This window comes from Echinops telfairi, unplaced genomic scaffold, assembly GCF_000313985.2.
Source record: "Echinops telfairi isolate 266 unplaced genomic scaffold, ASM31398v2 ScPeMD7_7421;HRSCAF=8459, whole genome shotgun sequence".
Classification (NCBI taxonomy): domain Eukaryota; kingdom Metazoa; phylum Chordata; class Mammalia; order Afrosoricida; family Tenrecidae; genus Echinops; species Echinops telfairi.
This window is the reverse complement of record NW_022111321.1, coordinates 9,147,865-9,161,772: the sequence shown is the minus strand read 5'-3', so window position 1 is coordinate 9,161,772 and position 13,908 is coordinate 9,147,865. Positions and strand designations below refer to the sequence as shown.

Below are 13,908 nucleotides of genomic sequence, written 5' to 3'. Positions count from 1 at the left end.
AAAATGAGGACCTAATGCCGGGGGCTTAAGTGGAGAGGAAATGTTTTGAGAATGATGAGGGCAATGAATGTACAAATGCGCTTTACACAATTCATATATGTATGGATTGTGATAAGAGTTGTATGAGCCCCTAATAAAATGATTACAAAGAAACAAACATATAACTCAGGGCTCCTTGATCACACAAGAAACCTCTTCTAAGAAAAATAAGGAAGGTAATTAAGTAGAAATTGGGGCCAGAAATAATCTCAGTCCTGGTTATCATTATAATCTATCTAGCTATGTTAAATGGTATAAAAGTCTGATTCATGCTGTCATTTAGAGCCCATTTTGTTACATAATTATAGAAAAATTGTAGAAGTGGGAAAAAAAGCTATATATGTTATTATAGGCAGATATTTTGTTCCAATAGAGTGCATGTCTACTTTGAACTAGATGTAACAAAAATATACACTGCTCATCTTTCTCATTTAGTTAAAAAATTCTTTAAAAAAATTAAATTAGCATAAAATGGTTAGAATTCCCTAGAAGGATCAGACTACTGCAGAAGCAATGTTGAAAAAAAATCTGTGAGACAATAGAAATTAATTAACTGTAATAAAATTTAGGGTGAACTAACAGACACTTTCTACATTGGCCAATTAAGCCTAAAAGGAGAGACTCCAGTAATGTAGGAAAAAAATAGATATAAATTAGATAATTAAAGCTGACTGCTCAACCCCAAGCCTTACTTTAGCAATCTATCCTGAACCTTTCACATATTTCGTGTTTCCCAAGTGATCGAAAATTTTGTTTGTCTAAGTCAGAAACTGAAGTGTGACACTAGTGCTGGCCATTCTCACTTCCACATCTGAACGTCAATGGCCTCCTTTTAAACCCAACTGCCTGCTTTTCTTCAGACACTTATCAATTCTTTCCTTTTCAGTTGTGACTCAAAGTCAGCTACCAGCAAGAAAGACCAGAACTACTGGCCGAGGTGTTTGTATGCTGGTGAGGCCCTGGAGAACGGGAGGCACTACAGACAACAGTCAGGGTTGCACATATTCCTTAGCACAAAAATGCTCCTTAAGAAAGAGCACACTTGTCAGAGACGTGAAGAGAGCACTTGTTTAATACGACTAGTAAAAGCAGGCAACTTAAAGCAGCTAAAGTGCACCTCAAGTGAATTGGATAAACCAATGTTGGCATAGTCATACAACTGTTGCTTTATAGGAAATAAATTCAATTGGCTACATTGCAGACATTTATGTGGCTAATTCTCCGGATATGACATCACAAAAAATAGATTATTAAATTAATATTATTCATATAAAAGTTAAGATTATTGATGCTTATATTTTGTATACTTGTTGGTAGGTGCCCTCAAATCAGCACTGACTCATCATGACCCTCCGTAAGGGAGACCAAAACCATGCCTGCTTCTGCCTCAGTCCCACACTTCTTGTGAAGGTTGAGCCCATTATTGCAGCCATGGGGTCAATCCGTTGCCTTGAGGGTCTTCCTTGTTCCTCCCTTTCAGTGATTCTCTATAAAGCATGTTGTCACTTTCGGGGGAGTGGTTGCCCTTGGTAACATGCCCAAAGCTACTTGAGACAAAATCTCACCATCTTGCTTCTAAGAAGCAGGATAGATGCACTTTCTCAAAGGTAAATTTGTGAGCTTTTCTGAAAATCCCTGGTACTTTCAACATTTATGGCCGCACCATAATTCAAAGGTACCCATTTGTATTCTTCAGTCTTCTGTATTCATTATGCAGCTATCACAAGCCTGTGACATGGCTGAAAATACCATGGCTTGCATCTGCGCCGCTTCGTCCTCAAAGTAACGTCGTGGATCTTTAACAACAGGAGATGCTCTTGTGCCGCAGACCTAGCCAACCTAGCCAACGCAATAAGCAGTCTGATTTCCTGACGACTGCCTCCAAGGAGCATGGATTGCGTATCCACATCAAAGGAAATTCGTGACAACTTCAATTTTGGAGTTTAGAAATATCAATGTAATAGTATTCTATGTATGTTAATAACAAAATGCAGCATGATGGTTCTTTTAAAACCAGAGAGAAAAGAATGAGCACGAGAAGATTACTTAGAAACGCCAACTCCATATGTACCGTTTGTTTTTTAAAAAGGAAGCAACGTTGATACCATGTTAAAGTGTATTAAACCAGTATAAAGGCAAAAAGATCCTTTTCCATTATTTTTTTATGTTTGAAATACTTCCCAAATTAATGAGTGAGTAAGTTAAGTCTGATCAGTTGCCACTGAGTAGATTCTGACTCGTGGTGAACCCCGTGTGGGTCAGAGTAGATCTGTGTTCTACAGGGTCGTCGAGGTTATGATAAAAAATGAGTCACGGGACCTGAATAGATTTGAACTGATAACGTGTTGGTTAGTAGTGCAGCCATGAACCCTTTGGGCCACACGGAGATTCCAAACGAAGTCCAGCACCTCGAACACAAACCATCAGTGCGCTTTGCACGGTGGGCGGTTTGAAGGCACCAGCACGTCCGCAGCAGAAAGAAGGGCTCGCTCCGGTAAGGATCACAGCCTTGCGAGCCCACAGCAGCAGTTGTGCTCAGTCTTTGAGGGTCCCTATGAGTCATAATTGACTCAATGGCAGTTGGTTAGGTCTTAAAGACATTTAGAACATTTTCTAAACATAGAAGTAGGTGAAGCATGTAAAGAACATAATCTTCAAGTTCACCTTGACCTAACTGGGAGAAAAATGACACAGAACAGTTCATCTTTGTAAACTAACATTGAAAGGTACATCTAGACAACATCCCTAATTTCTAATCTGGAAGAAAGCATGCATTATTTGGCTACTCTCTAACCCTGGAGGAAAGACAAACTTACACTACTACTGGGAGACATGCTGACCTTTTGCTATAGACAAGGTGACAAATTCACATAGAAGCCTCAATTTTCTACTCACCTACTAAAGAAGACAGAGATGACCTGAAAATCTGTTTGATGTCAATGACCTTGGATTCTAATTACTAGGAACCTTTACCCAAGATCCAGTTGTGGAAGGCTATGCCTCCTCCCTGAGGCTACTCATTCATGGTAAGTGCATGAAATCTAAAGATTTGAACGCTAACCAACATTGTAACTCTTAATTCTGATTCTCTGGTTCTAAATGAACATTGTGTGGCCTTAAGTTGTGTGCCTTTCCATGACTCCCTTTCAGTAGACTAAGTGACTTTACACATGTGAAATCTTAGTACCTACACTACACCTATGACATCAGTGAGTCGTGAAAATGGTTAGTAAGCTCCAGGGATTCCCTTAGCACTGTGATTCTACTTCACGGAGAGTAAAACCCACAGCAATGCCTGCTGATCTTTCGAAAAATCAGCCCTGGAAAACCCCATGCCGCACACCTCCAAGTGAGACGCCCAGTGTCGGCATGAGTTAGAGTGGACTCCAGAGCATCTATTTGTCCTCCATATCCTGGGAAAATTCCCCTTCTCTCCTTTCTTCGTCTTCAGAGGAAAACGCTAATGTCAGCTTTCTGACTCTAGTTCATGTTTTAAAAATTATACCATCTATCTATATCATCTATCACTCTATCTGTCATCTATCACTCTCTCTATCTTCATGAGAATCTATTGTCATCGAGTCAATTCTGATTCATAGGGACCCAGTAGGATTTCTGAAGCTGTAATACTATAGAAGTAGACTGATACATATTTCTCAGATAAAGCATCTGGTATTGAACTACAAACCTCTCACTTAATCACTGTACTTCCAGGGTTACTTATACTTTATATGTTGTATTAATATAATAGAAATTATATTATATATAATATTTAGTTACTTCATACACCCATGATGTATTTTAAAATATTCCATAAAGACCGAGCCTGTTTACTTTTATATTAATCTCCAATGAATGAAAAACTTCAATGTACTCATTATCCTTGTGAGTAACATGTGTTTAACATTTTTTGCTACCAAGGATATATGACAGTGAACACACAGTTCCCCTGCAGGCAGGCAAAATGCTTTGTTTTGGTTTTCTCTAGGCTGTGTGTACAAATGTGGAATGGCTTCCCAAGTTCTTCTGCAAACTTAGAGTTCACATTTCTCAGAAAACCTCGTCTCTGTCCTGGGGTACGCCTTGGCCTCATTGTGAACAGGAGTGGGATGAATTTCTATTCAGGCTCTGTTAATTTTCTCATTTTTCACATGTCAACCCAGCTTTACTCTCTATTAAAGCTATGGGGAATTACCTGACAAAAGCCATATGTCAGGCTCCTGTCAGAAGAAACTCAAAGTCATATCCAGCTAAAATCTATCAAATGCTCTGATGAAAAGCAATAGTTATGAAAGATCACTTGGAAAACTATAGCGCATTCATTATCCCTGATACTTGACTCTGTATTAAATTAGATAAACAAAAGACATGAAATTAGGCTTCTAGCCTAGATCCTTGCTACTCCAGTATGGTCCTTGGACTGGCAATATTGGCATCACCTGGGAGCTGGTTATAAATGTAGACTATTATCACAATCTATTGGAAAGAGATGTATATATTAACAAAATTCTCAGGTGATTCAGCTGTATTAAGAATGCCAAAATAATGCCTTATTTTGTTTCTGATATTTAGCTTTCTTCTTCTTTTACTTTAATGTATACAGTAAAAATAATGTTTGAGTTATTAGCCATTATATCAAGAATAAAATTTTAATGAGGACCTTCCAAGAAAACAGCAACAACAAAAGATGTATCTGATCTTCATGTTCAAAATAAATTTACTTCTACTGAATAATAATTTTATTTTAGTATTTGAAGCATTGGAAAATATATAATTGAACACATCTCTTTTCCTTTAGCTGCCTACAACCCAGAATGGGACCAGCTGTTAAGAAATATATAAGCTTTTATAGTAGCCATTTGAATTAGTCTCATCACTGGCCTTTTGTTATGTCTTTTTTAATGTCTCGGTGTTTATTGTTTTCCACATTTTCACATATTTAATACATATTTTCTAATTCCATCGCAGATATCATCATGAGTTCTTATCACTTATGTTTGGAACAAGAGAACTAAGGAATAGAAAATTGGTGCTCTTGTTCTTAGGTACCTTTGCACTGGTTCTGACTCACAGCCACCTATGCACGCCAGAACAAAACCCTGCCTGCCGGTCCCGCACCATCCTCACAATTGATCTTATGCTTGAGCCCCTTTGTTGCAGCCTTGGTGTCAAACCATCTTGTCAAGGGTCTTCTTACTCATGGCCTCTCTACTTCACCCAACATGAAGTCATTCCCCAGGGACTGGAGCCCAAGGCTTGGCATCCTTGTCTCTAAGAAGCTCTGGCTATCCTCATTCCAGGACAGTTTTGTTTGTTCTTTTGGCACTCCACAGTACTTCCAATAATCTTTGCTCACACACAATTCAAGTGCAATGCATAGAATAATAACTGATATCTAATTATACCAAATATTATAGTAGATCGTTGTTTTGATGGCACAATATATTCTACATTGGTATTATCCCATAAAGTACCGACAGTCAATGAACAAATCCCCCAAACACCTCTTTCTGATGGAGTCTGACATTCAGGTTAATATAATAGGAAGTTAGAAAGTTATCTTCTGCTATGTATAAATATTTTGAAAAAATACAGCACATTTACAGAATGCTACACGAGGCTAACATAAAATTTCAGTGTCATTATTATGTGAAGCTGATCTACATGGTAGTGATTGTTATAATCACGAGGAATGAGTTTGCTTGTGCTTTGCATTACAGCTTAATCCAACATTTCTAAAATTGCTCCAAGTTGTTCAGTTCTCATAGAATGTAATTTTGAATATTCACTCCCTCATCAGCCATAATTGAAATGTAGCCTACAGGGAGTTGTTCTGGTTAGTTGCTGTTTATTCTGACTCATGGCAAACCCATGTGTATAGAATAGAACTGCTCTATCGGGACTTAAAGTCTGTAACCTTTCTACCGAATATTGCCACGCTTGTCTTTGAAGGCACTTCAGAGTCTGTTCAATCTGCCAATCTTTCAATTAGTGGTTGAATATTTTACTATTTGAGTCACCCAGAAATCCTGCAGCCTAGACATGACTGGGCTTCAAATCAGTAGATATGAATTAAAACTGTTGTGTTTTTTTTAACTTGTTTTCAATATGACCTTGATCGAGGTACTTATTTGCCCGCAGGTTTCCCTTTCTATACAAGACAAACACAATATTGACTTCATATTTGTTGAGATATTTGTAGGAGGTAAGCTATTTTGAAAGGCATGATGTCACAGAGGCTGCTAAAAAGCACCAGTAATTCTCAGTGACTGTTAAAAATTTGGTATTATTTCATTGAAATGTCTAAAAATTACAGAGTTAGAGAATGTCTAGAAAATATTCTCTATTGAATCATAATTTTAATACTTTCAGACTCGTCCACGGGCATTATTAGCTCATTCCAACTCATAACACCTTGTAGGACAAGAAGGATGACTCCTTGGGGTTCTGAGACTGGAACTCCTGAAGGGAGCAGACAGCAGCACCTTTCTGCCATTCAACAGATGGTGGGCTTGAATCTCTGACCTGGTGGTCAACAGCCCCGTCCTCGACCCAATACTCCACTGAATACTTAATTTAACAAATTTCTTAGCTCTGAGCATCTTAGGTCAATTGTGGTCTTCTGTTCTTATAAATAACGCTCACTCTACCCATATATTTTTGCGTGCTTTCCTTATGATTCCCGTATGTACGCATTTTGTAGCAATAAAACCGTTGGATTGAAAGACAGGACTATTTCAAGGTCTTGCTATAAATTGCCAAATTGCCTGTTGGAACACTTTACATTCTACTCAGCATAGGTGAGTTTATTTGATTTCAAATCAGGAACGCTATAAAATAAAATTAACTATATCAAGAATCCTGCCTTATGTAATGAGAAGACAATACACTTACCATCTTGTTTGAAGGCATCAGAGGAGTGGTAGAGATTAACAGGGGAATAATAATGTTGAGCTGCTCCTCTCCAACTGGGTGAAGAAACGCTTAATGTTCCTAAGGAAGGGCTATTGTAGCGCGGTCTTGTCTTGGAACCAGAGAGGGTTGAAGCTGAGCTTTTCTTAATTCTTAGCAAAGCAGCATAGGAAGTAGGAAGACCAGGAAGAGCTTCAGAATGTTCTGTCAAAGCAAAAAGAGATCCATTTGAGGTACTAGCAACTGAGAGCTTCTTGTTCCTGTTATGATAACTGGAAAAAGCAGAGAGGGAAAGGACGAGTGCAGGAAAAGACAGGCTCCTTATGCGACCCTCCCAGTGGCTGAATTGGCCCCTGGTGTCTGGCAAAAAGGACACAGCATAGACTGGGGGCGTCCAGAAGTCCATGCACTTGGAACAATGAAGTCAGGCTATAGAAAGTCAATGGCCGAAAACCCACTGGGATGCCGGCCAGTAGTGGAAGATGCACCATTAGCAGAGTAAAGGCCAAGGCTTCATTCTAGTGGCCCTCAGATTAGCAGAGGGCCCGGTGGTGGTCTATGATCACTCGCTCTGTTAGACCTTCCCTGGCACGAGGGGATGCTTCCCTCGGCTGCAGCCTTTCTTTCACGTGGGACAAGAGCTGCAGGAAGAGAGGCTCAAAATCTTGAGTTTCCTCCCAGTAGGAGAACAGAGGAAGATAATTAATTTGGTATATAAATAAAATAAAAAGAGGAGCTGGTCCCATAGGCTCTGTGGAGAGTCAATGTCTAGAAAAGAATGATGGCAACATATGTACTAATATGTCAAATATAACTGATGTATGGATTGTAACAAGAGTTGTAAGAGCCCCCAATAAAATGATCTCTTTAAAAAAAAAAAAGTTAAATAACAACAAACTCAGAACAAAAAGAATTTGACTTTTTCTCTGTCTAACATCAAATTATCTGTTGTTTTTGGTAATATAAAGTGCTTTCAGTGTTGTGTCAAATCAGGATTAATATTTTCTGTTCTGTGAAAGAGTAAATATGATTTCTCTAAAACTCAAATAAAAATGTGTTTTCAGTGTGTTCTGTGGTTTAAATGATTATGACATGTGTCAGCCCAGCACATCAGGAGTTGTTCAGAGATTGATGTCCTTTCATCTTTGCTGCACAACGTCTGTAAAAGGATATTCATTTTAAGTGAGAATAGCTAATCTCGACTGGGCATTAGCACAGATTATGAGTTGACATAAAGTCTCCTTTAAAAGTGTTGACATTTAGTGTGTGTGTGTTTGGGGGGACGGGGGGCTTTGTGGGTGAGTTCTGACATCCAGAGATGCAAGATATTAAAAGAAAATGAATTTTCCCTTAAGGTCATTGGTAGGTTTTCAGTCTCTGAAACTATTCATTTCTCTGTGCAGTCTGTTGCTTTGTTCTTTCACTCCCTGCCCTGCTCATAAAACCAAAATGAAACAAAAGTAACCCATGCTCATGTTAAATATTAAAATGAAGGATGTGGATTTAGTTTATAGTTCTTAAAGCCACATAAGGATAACTAATGGAAAACTAGAAGGGTCATAATGAGGTTTTGAAAAATAGAATTATCATCATGGTCACAAATCTAATATAATTTTTTTTCAAAATGTGAACATGTTGCCCAAGTGGTATGCAAGTTGGCTCAAACCACTCCATGTAAATAGAGATCAGCCAAATGCTAATTTGTTATGTAATCAGTTGCATCTGTTGTTGTGGAAATTCCCTTCCCCTCAATGAAAGGAAACCAAAGCTATTATTCAGCATGTGTGCATTGAGAATTTGTTGTTGAGCGCCTTCTAGTCAATTCCGACTCATCATGACCTGGGTAGGACAAAGAAGAACTGCCCAGAAAGTTTCACAAGGAGCCCTGGCATAGGTAGTTGTTGGCCTGCTAAACACCACGTAGGTGGCTCAAACCGACCAACAGCTCCCAGGGAGAAAGATGAGATGTATGGTCCTGGAAACCTGCATAGGATCCTTATGAACAACAATGGAGTTGACGGCAGTGGGGTGGGGATTGGTGTAATCTTTACTGGGGCAGATCGTGGGTTTGAACTCATAAGTTTATGGTTAGCAGCTAATTGTTTTAACCACCACACCTTCCAAACTCCTCCTCTTCAGAACTTTAAAGGACAAACAAATACCAAAAGCACTATTAGTCCTTGAGTTAATTTAGACTCTTCCTGACCCTGTGGACCAGAGTAGAACTGTTCCTAGAGAATCATTAAAGAAGTTGATTGTCTCATCTTTCTCTCTCAAAATGGCTAGTGGGTTTGAAATTTTCACCTTTCAGTTAGCAGCCAAAATCTTTAATGTGGCCTCTGCTATTGAGAATGTGTTAGTTGCTCACTCACTCTCTCACTCTCTGCCATAGGGATGCCACAGGGCAAGGTAGAATTGCCCCTGAGGCTTTCTGAGGCTGCAAATCTTCATGGAAAAGAAACTCTGTTTTTCTCTCATATTAGTTGCTAACGATACAAAAATGAATGAGATACCGTCTCCGCATTTGAGGTCCTTGTGATAGAGAAGAAAGACAAGTAGGCATACAATTTTAATCCAATATGATCTGGAAGCAAATTCCATGCAGCTCAACAGAAGTAGGTCAGGGGTTATTCTAAGGGCTATCAGTCATCCAGAACAAGCAGACACCACTGTTTATCCCACAACAAGTAGGGTCCACTCCCTTCTGATAAGGATAGCAGTTTTGTTTCCCTGAAGGAGAGCCTAGGGAGGTCAAGCCCACTCAAGGTTGACCAAGGTTAGGCCACCATTATGATTCTAGGGTCTGCCCTTCTTGTCACATGTATACCCCTAGTCCCTCCCCTTCCTATCATGTGCACACCCCTAGCTCATCCCCTTGCTGTCACGTTTATGGCCCTATTATACATCCCCTTCCTATGATGTGTATGCCTATTATACAGCCCCTTCCTGTGAGGTGTGTGGTTTACCTGTAAACACACCTGCTAAGTAGATATAAGCCTTGGTTAGCAATAGACGGTTCTCTCCCTGGCTCTCTCCTGCCATCAGCCCATGCTGTGTGTGGACCTGGCTGGTAAAATCATGGCCATCCAGGAGGTGAGCATGCTACCATGAAATGTGTCTGACTTCTTTATGTGACACTCTCTCCCATTTCTCTATGCTTTTATTATAATCTGTATATATCTCAACTGTACAACTGCACCTATCGAGCCCACGATTAGTTTGGGGGGCTGGCTTTCCCCACAATGTATGGTTATTTTTTTATTCCATTCTTTCTTGAACCCATCTGTACTCTAATATTTCTTTTAAAATTAAAAAATACCTAAGTCTTGCTAAACCTAATTATTAATTTTGTTCATACTAGGCATATTAACAGTTGTTCAACATGGTCAATTATTCCTTTCTCCTTGAAACATTTTCTTAAAAGTGTCAGGCTCGACTATTCCTTCCATCCTTTGCTATTTCTGCTTTGGCTTTTTAACCTTTAGAAATTGTGCCCCAGGCTACATCTCTTGTCCATCTAAAAATATTTCTTAAGCACGCTTATATATTTTCTTAGTTTTAAATACCATATCTATGGTAAAGACTTCCACATGTTTTTATACCATAGTTTTAAATACCCTATCTATGGTAAAGACTTCCACATGTTTATCTAGTTGAGAACTAATCATTCAATGGCTACCTGCTATTTTCCCCAGATCGACTACCAGACACATCTTCCTTACAGGTTTCAGACTCAGTACTAGACTTCATCATCTCCGTAACTAGTAAAGTATGTCTTCCTTGTTTACATTAGGACAAAAGCCTGGAAGTCATACTTTGCCTTCCCACCCCAGTTTCATACATCAGAAAAAAGCTTTAAAAATGCATCCAGTGGCTGTAAATTATTCCTCACCACTACCCATACCATCCTACTCAGGGCTTTCATGATCTTTTGTGTGTATACTGTGCTGCCCTCAGTGTCTCCCCAATCGACTCCAATAAAATAGTAGTGATATTTGACTTGAAACAGAGAGCATTATCATCTTACTTTGTCCTAAAACCATACATTTGTTTTTGATCCCACTCAGAGTAAAGCTCCATTCTTACATAAATGTCTACAAAATTCTACCTCACCACTAAATGTAATCACTGAGAGCTAAAACTATGGAAACTCTGTGCTCAAATCATTATTATTACATATTTATGTTTATTCCACAGTTCATTTAAGGATGCACAGGCATTCAAACAAAAGAATCAAGAAATCAAGGAGAGCACAGTCTAGTTTGGAAGTTAAACATCACAGAATCCGTGCACTAATAATGTATGGACAGAGTACGTGGGGGCATCAAGAAAGTGCAGTGGAGGTCAGTGGTTAAGTAAAGGTAGCGACACAAAGTGCTTCACTGTGAAAAAGGCATGAATTATTTCTTTAAGAAGGGTTTGGCAAATGCATATAGTATAGAGAAAGGTATTCGAGGGTAGAAAGTAATATGTATTGGTGTTAATTTGGCCGAGGCTTTAATGTATAAACTAAGGAAGTCAGATTTTTTTTAAAATTGTGTAATATCTGAGGAGATAGAAGACTGTGATGAAAATAAAATAGTATAATATTATCTAAAGTGGAGATCAAATTATCCAGTGCAGATAGGTGGGGAAAGACTCTAAGGTATTGTTAAATATAAATGATTACTAGAAAATCATGATGAAATGTTGCAACTGACTGACTGATATATGCTACATTGGGATTAATTTAGTGTGGCCATGGGATAGAAAGATGGCCAGTGTGATTCAAGTACAGCTAACCTGGGAGAATATGGTAGGCAAATAGATTGAACAGATAAGCTGACAGGATCATGTAGGGGCTAGTAGCACTTAGTAAGAACTTAAGATATTCTATGTGATAGAATGGCAGTGCACAGAAGAAAGTTGATTTATAATTGAATTGGTTTTCTCAGATGTTTGTAAAAGGTACAAGGGGGAGATGAAGCAAAACAGGATGAGGATATTATAGTCCTCTGGTCAAGATAAAAACATCCAGATTTGCATGAAAATCATCATAACGGTGAGGAAGAGACAGAAACCAAGAATCCTGGTTTTTTGTTTGTTGGTGTTTTTAACTGAGCTTGAGAAAGGCAGGTGGCATTTCCTGAGATAGTATTATCCTGAGATCGTGGAGTCTGGGTGAGGAAGCACATGTGAATTCCATTGACCAGGCAGTGGGAGGCAGCACAGGGTCTGGAGGGAGGAAAGCTGTCCCTGTACAGTTTGTTCCAGACGCAAACTAAGGATGCCATGAACCACAGCTCCTTCCAAAGGACTCCCCGCCCCCCACTCCACTCTGTCGCTTGAACTCGGTTCTAACTCTTGATTTAAGTATTGTTCTGCTTTCTTTTTTTAACTGCTCATTCCAGCACATAATTCTTTATTCAATCTCCTCTACAGGTTATGCCTCTCATCTCCTAAAACAGTTGCTGAAGGGCATTTTCTGGGATAAATTATTTGGTGAATTCTGTTTAGAATTTCAAACTCTTTTCAGTCATCACTTCAAATATGTCCCTTTTGAAAATACATAAGTGTAGGTTGATCCAAAATTCTGGGCACGGAACTTCAAAGGAGGTCAATGAAAGAGAACTGCTGAGTCAGGCTCTGATGAATTGCATTTTATCACTAAATCCCTCTTACATCTCACTCTTTGCTTCCTTTCAGTAACCTCAAAATCCTATTTCCCTCAAATCCCTCCCGCATTCAGCGTGCATTCACTGCTTTCAATAAGTATAGATTGAGTCCCGACTGTGTGCTAGGAACTGGGAAGACAGCTCTGAATAAAACACATGTGGTTGCTGCCTTCCTGGAAGTTACAGTGTGGCAGCAGTGGTGGAGGATTGGTACTTTGTAGAATATTTGTAGAGAAACATTCAGAATAAACGTGTCCTAAAAAAATAAAGTAAACAAGCAAAAACTATGATTAGATATGAGAAAGAAAAAACTGAGGACAAACAGACAGGGGCCAGTGTCATGTCCCTTTATGATGGCCATCATGGCTCAGGGCCATTGTGCTCTGCTTCACATATATTATTTTTATACCTAACCGCTCCTGGTATTGACTGCATGTGTTGTTTGTTTGTTCTACTACGAGCAGCTGGGTGTGCAACATCAGCTCTAGTGCTGAGGGATCTGGATTAAAGTCAGCACGCTATTGCAGAATAGTTCAGAGACCCTGGATAAAGGATGAAACTCCTGTGCCTCAGCTCCTTTGTCTTTGTAAGCAGATAGCAATAGTGCCTGTGTTGCATCCTTGCTGTTAGACAGCTTCACGTTGTTTTCTATTTGTTGTGGCATCGTACACCACAAGACAATGGGTACCGAACAAAACCCTGTCTAGTGGTTCTGTTTTCACAATTGTTACTATGCTTGTGCCGCACAGGGTGGTCGTCAATGTCAAACATACTCAGATTGGTAAAGCACTTAATCCGATGCTTGAAGCATGGTAAGGACTCAAGACATGCCACCTATATCTAATTTATTATTACCTGCTGCTTAGTTATTATTCATACCACTCTAGTGGACAGAATTGAATATGGGTCTTCATTCTTTGATTGGAATGATAATATTAATACCAAATTTTAATTATCCTCTTAGCCCAAGGAACTAAAAGATGGAAAAATGAAAAGGGAATAGTTACCTTTTCCCCCCTCCCATCGCAGGCACATTTCCAAGAAGAAACTTACAAATAAAAATGGGGCCACATATGAAATCTATAATGTTTTTTCTTAGCTGCTTTCTGCAGATTCCGATTCCTGGTGAGTTCGTTCACAGGTGCAGGGCAAACCTGCCACAAAGGATTTTCAAGGTTGTGGCCGTAAGCAGCATATTGCCCGGCCTGTTTTCCTAGACAACTCTGAGAGAGCTCAGATTGTCAACCTTGGAGCACAGAGAAACTGAAAGAAACCCCAGTGTGTAAATGTTATTGTGCTTCTA

At 39.2% G+C, this 13,908-nt stretch overlaps 1 protein-coding gene across 1 annotated transcript in view; it reads right to left on the bottom strand.

Annotated features, from left to right (window-relative positions):
• Positions 1 to 13,908, bottom strand: part of CNTN5 (contactin 5) — a 1,071,081-nt gene that overhangs the window by 567,854 nt on the left and 489,319 nt on the right. The window contains exon 3 of the mRNA XM_045297732.1: positions 6,934 to 7,155. Coding sequence (XP_045153667.1) covers positions 6,934 to 7,155 — 222 coding nt within the window. The remainder of the gene's footprint in view (positions 1 to 6,933; positions 7,156 to 13,908) is intronic.